At 40.9% G+C, this 5,476-nt stretch overlaps 1 protein-coding gene across 1 annotated transcript; it reads left to right on the top strand.

Annotated features, from left to right (window-relative positions):
• Window positions 1–911: 911 nt before the first annotated feature.
• On the top strand, window positions 912–2,943 carry LOC145702212 (uncharacterized). The gene is made up of 5 exons (XM_081779428.1): window positions 912–1,170; window positions 1,215–1,535; window positions 1,602–2,259; window positions 2,308–2,412; window positions 2,457–2,943. Exons 3-5 carry the CDS (start codon window positions 2,214–2,216, stop codon window positions 2,879–2,881), a joined length of 576 nt encoding a protein of 191 aa, XP_081635554.1. The 5' UTR covers window positions 912–1,170; window positions 1,215–1,535; window positions 1,602–2,213; the 3' UTR covers window positions 2,882–2,943.
• Window positions 2,944–5,476: the final 2,533 nt, after the last annotated feature.

Below are 5,476 nucleotides of genomic sequence, written 5' to 3'. Positions count from 1 at the left end.
CGTCCACTTCCTTTCTTACATAAGGGGGGGGGGCAATTACAGAATTCTAAATTACGAAAACTTGCCGTCACTGAGCTAGATTGTCCGAGTGACCACAAAAGGCAGAGTTTCAGCCTCTTGAAGAAAAACGTTGCAGGGTGTTTCTGATTTCCCGTAGCAAAGTACTTCAAGGTGCTTGTTTCTAAACCCTCTTTTCCGGGCGATTATCAACCTTTTCCTTTTCCTGCAGAACTCTTCTTTTAGCTATATTTGTTGAAGCTCTTTCAAGCAAGCTCTTTGCGCGGTTACACAATAATATACAGAAGATATGGGATAAGGCCCTGATGCAGTTCCGATTTTTGTAAATATCTCGAGTGCAAACGGTGCTAGACAACTTCAGATTGGTTTGATAAGAGCTGTTTACTTTCTGTCCTCAAAATTCTTTTAAAACTGTCTACAAGAAGTTCTTGACGTGTATGTGTAACTTAATCAAGTGCAGACGTTACTTGCCATGGTCAAGAGTCCACCCAGTGATGATAGAAATGACTGTATTTCTTTTGCCAAAGAATAATGAACTAAACTTATCTTTGAAAAAGGGCTTGATCTTCAAAGAGACCGCTTTACAGCGAACTTGGCCGAAAAAGATACGAGCTACGGTTGAATGACAAATCTGCATGATCCTCTAAATCGCTAATTGATCTGCATTTTTGAGAGAAACACTTTTGAGCTGTAGTAACATTGTGAAACAAGAGCAAAGCGGGGGACGAGGAAGGCGCGCAGGTGAAAAATGCCAGCTCCGGAAAATGGGTCGCTCTGAGGTTGGATTAAACCAACCTCATTCTGCATATTTTTCTTCTGCCAATGAGAAAGAAGCTTTTGCTCGAGGTGGGTGCCTAAAACCGAGGTGCCATCATAAAGCGATATCAATTCGTCGGAACCACTTGAACAAGCAAATTCCCTCCAATGATGAATCTTTCTTTGGTCGACGCCGAAGAGACGCTGATCATGCTTGGAAAAACTACAAGAGAACAAATTGAAAAGTCGAAGAAGGATCACCATTTTGGCAAGGAAAATGCGCCATCACGAGACGATTCCTTAAGACGGTCAAAGAGGACTTTTCTCCATTTTTTCCTGCTGAGCCGGACAGTAAATACTTCAATGCAAAAGCTCTGAGGCTTTTCAAAACTGGAGGTAAATCATAAAAAATTTGAAAGTCGAATTTTTAAATTTTTAAGGATCCCAGAGCTTCCCAAAGAAGCCGCAAAGAAAAGTACGAACTCCGTCTGAAAAAGAAGCTACGACTGATTCATCTGGTAACGTCAATCAAAAAATGAAGCTGTCCCGTGATGAAGCTGAAGACAAACTCGTCGAGCTCGGAGCAGTGACCAGAGAGGACATTGACTATTTGAAAAGAAACCATTACTACGGACAGAAAGGATGCAAGGTGACCAGCCGATTCAAAAAAGAAGTAGAGAAGGATTTTTCCGCTTTCTTCCCCGCTGAACCAGACAAGAAGTCATTCAAGGAACGCGCTCGCCTTTTATTCAAAAAAGGAGGTAATAATTAGGCCATTCTGAATGGCCCGTTCATAATAAAGAAAAAACATAAATCTTACGATTAAGGATCCCAATATTTTACGATCAAGTCGGACAAGAAGAAATCTGAAGACAACCGGGCTGTAGAATATCGACTTCAACCAGAGGAAATCAGCGTTACACGAGAATCCCTTCGACCGAGAAAGAAAAAACGAAAACGGAAGCTGCAATAATTCTACGAGTAACCATCTGACAAGTTTTATCTGTCATTTACCTTCATAAAATGATGTTTATCCTTTTATAATACTTACAAATTCGTCTGAAAAATGAGCTGAGTTAGCTTTTTTTCATTTTTCTTGCGGTAGAGTATTCGAAACTCCAGTAAACAGATTATTCCTGTAAAAACACGTCTGATGACTTCCACATCATTTTCTAAACCCGCGCTCCTAAGACGATCGTTGATCACCTAGGAAAACATTTTTGCGGAAATTTGCCAGTTGCTGGTGCACTAAAATGAACTCATTACCGAACATGATTTTCTTTCCTCACTTTTTATAAAAAAAAGTCACGGAAATGAAATGATTCAGCACAATTATTAATGAATTAGACTATTTGTCACTGTTATGCAAATTTGCTTGTCGCTCCTTCAAATAGCACGGGATTTCGAGTGATTGCACCAAAAATTATTATTTCGTAAAAATGGGTCTTTTCGGCGACGGAAAACTTCTCAAGGCCGCGGCGGTTGGTAAGAATGAGTAAAAATCTAACGCAAAAGTGTTAAAATCATCAAAAGCCGGAGTAGTCAAACATCGACAAGACAAAAAAGCAAAAGAGCGAGAGGCTTACGAAAAAGAGAAAAGACGGCAGCAAAAGGAAGCTGCAGACAAGCAATTCGAAGGTAACAGTTCAATTCTCCTTCTTTCATTAAAATTGAAAACATAGAGGATACTAAAAAAGCCATGGAAGCTTCCGCCGCAGAAGCGCAATCAAATCCGCCAGCTGCGAATCCGGCATATGATATGCCATATCTCGCCGCAGCTTCTGCTCCTCCTCCTTACTACCCTCCTCAGCAAAATCAATATCCACCTCAGAACTACCAGCCCTATTCTCAGCCTGGTTATCCTCAATATCCCCCTGCCCAGCAGCCTCCCTACCCACCCAACCAGGCTCAACCCCAACAGCCCCCAAGTCAGAGTCAATCGCGAGCCCCAGACGTGATCATCATCGGAACTGGTCCGACTCAAGCGCAGATGGAAGCTGAGCGAGCTCGACGAAGAAATCGAGGCGCTCTAGTTGGAGCTGCTATCGGCGCTAGAAACGGCCATGCTCTTGGCGGTGCGATTATTGGCAGAAGACTTGCTCGATAAATCTGATAAATTAAAATCGATTGAAACAAACAAGTGTTTATTTACAAATATACAGCTTTCTACAAAGTAATTATTCTTGACTTATTACTGTCATATTCTCATCTTTGGGTGGGTCATCTTGAATAGATTCGTCAAGGGGAAAGGGTGGGATTTCTTCGAGTCGAGATTTTGGCGTGTGAGTTTTACCCAAAATGATTTCTTCGTCTTCCGGAGCGGGGAGAGTTTCTTGGTTTTGGAAGAGACTCCAGTCGGTGAAAACAGGGTTAGACTGAAAATAAGAAGAATATATTTATTATTCTCTTAAAAAATTGGAATCAACAACGAGTACGACTTACCTCCTGCATGTAAGGAGGGCAAGAGTGAAATGACATGACTGAATTCATCGGTGTTGCCAGTGTAGGGAAAGTCTAAATAATTACCGTTTTTACAAAATTTTTCATTGCTTGTCAATTTTGTGTTGATCCTGAGAGTTGCGTCCATGAACGAATTTGGCACTTGATATGCCGCGCCGCTCGTGCGGCTAGACTGCCTGTTCCAGACTGTAGTTGAGCGGAGGGAAATCGATCCCTGACCGAATTGGATGTCCAAATCGAGTCTTTGGACACCGCTAGAATTGTATTTTACCTTGTTTGAAAATGACATGGAGAAGGTGCTTTTTGCTCGCTTATTTTGGTTGAATACTTTTTCATTTAGGGCGCGGATTATTTTGGCTTTTTTGAAATGGTAGTCAACCGGGCTTTTGGTCGTGTCCATTCTCAGCGGAGCATTTTCGCACAAAATCAACACTGTCGAAGCAGCATGAGCACATCATCCCGTAAACCACGACCGTCAAATTCACCAAAAACCCAAATAGGAGAAAGATCCAAAAAGTGATTGATAGAACAAATTTTGCGGCTCCTTCCTCTGGCGAAAGTTTGAAAAGAACTTCGTGAAGAAAAATTGCACCGATGATTATAAGATAAAGGTCTGAAGGTTTGTTGTTGTTAAATTTTGATAAGACTCTCGATTCGGAGAAATGATGATGGAACCTGAGAATGTGGCAAAAGTAGACAAGACGATGTATGAAATGGAAGCTCCTTTTGGAAGCGGGGGTTGAAGAACGCTCAGGTTTCTGAAATAGCGAGATGATTTCATGAGTTTGACAACAGCTCTTACTTTTTGTGTTTTTTGTTCAGCATGCATCCAGAAACTAGCCCAAAAAGCGCCGCAATCACAGGAAAGGAAACCGAACATAAAGTAATAACTACCAGGACACGAGCAATACGGACGTTTTCGTGATTACCAAGACGGCATAAAAGTGGGTAATCACTGTAAGAACTAGAAATAGAAGGCTTGGGCTCTTCGAATTCATAAGCTTCCGATCCAGAGCCAGACTCTTCATTTTCTTCCTCTGATGTTTATTTTAATCATTATTTTCAATAAAGAGAGCGAACCTTGAATAGCGCGGGAGACAATTTCTGAAATTTCGCTGATTTTGTCAGGATACTCGAGTTGATATGCGAAATTTCGAAGTTGTCTTTTGTTGACGTAGCCTGAAAATAATCAGAATAAGGGAGCGTCATCAAGAATTCTATTGATAGTAAGGTTGCTTGTTCTTCAATTTAATATTCAACTGGATTTCATGATCAGAAGGATCTCATCTTCTAAATATCATCGCATCAATAACAAATGAGGTCTTCGATTCAGCGCCCTAATTATGCACAAACTATGCTTTATTCAGCTGCGGGTCCTATTCAAGAGGCCCAAATCATACTGTAACTCGCTTTCAATAGCAACAGTATAAATACCTGATCCCTGTTCTTCGCCAGACCCGACATAGTCCTCTTCAGAAGTTTCAAGAATTACCGCCGCAGCTGGGTCATTTTGCCAATCAGCGTCAAGTTGATTTACGCTTGTCTCATATTTTTGAAGAATGTAGGGTTTCAGGTACTTCATCCAGTCAGGCTGATTCAATTCAGGGATTCGGTCCATCAGAAGGTCTTCTACCTCTTGAAGCTTTCATAAAGTTCATTATATCGTTCAATTTTTACATGAAGACAGCTAAGGTTTGGTTTTTATGTAGTCAGAGAAGACATTTTAGAACTTTTGCTGATGATATGTTTGAAGCAATTGATAATTTACAGTCGTTTTTTGAACAATCAAAAAAGCCATCAGTTCATTTTGCTCAGCTGTAAACATCGTTGGCGAAGGAGTAGTGAGAGCTTCTGTAGATGAATTGTCATCCTCGGTAGTATAATGGAAGATGACTTGGATACCATCTGTTATTCGATAGTAATCATCAGGTCTCCAATAATGGCAAGCGTCACAATGAGGTTTCTTCCATAGAAAGAAACTTCCGACTCCAAATCCGACGACGACGAGGCTTATCAGTAGCTGGACAAGTCCCACAATTGCCAGTTTTCTTCCATTTTTGAACACGACTTAAATTTATTGAAATCAAGGAAGAGAAATCATCTGGTTTACCTGTGCAGGGTTTGGTCTCAAGAGGACTTTGCTGCAAAAATCCTTGTTCTTTAATCATTTTTTCTCTCTATCTCGTGCGATCGAGAGCCACTCTTGATTTCAACTGACCAGTTGGTTTCTGTAAAACCTTCT

This window comes from Oikopleura dioica, chromosome 1, assembly GCF_907165135.1.
Source record: "Oikopleura dioica chromosome 1, OKI2018_I68_1.0, whole genome shotgun sequence".
NCBI lineage: Eukaryota > Metazoa > Chordata > Appendicularia > Copelata > Oikopleuridae > Oikopleura > Oikopleura dioica.
This window is presented reverse-complemented; position numbering and strand designations above follow the sequence as displayed.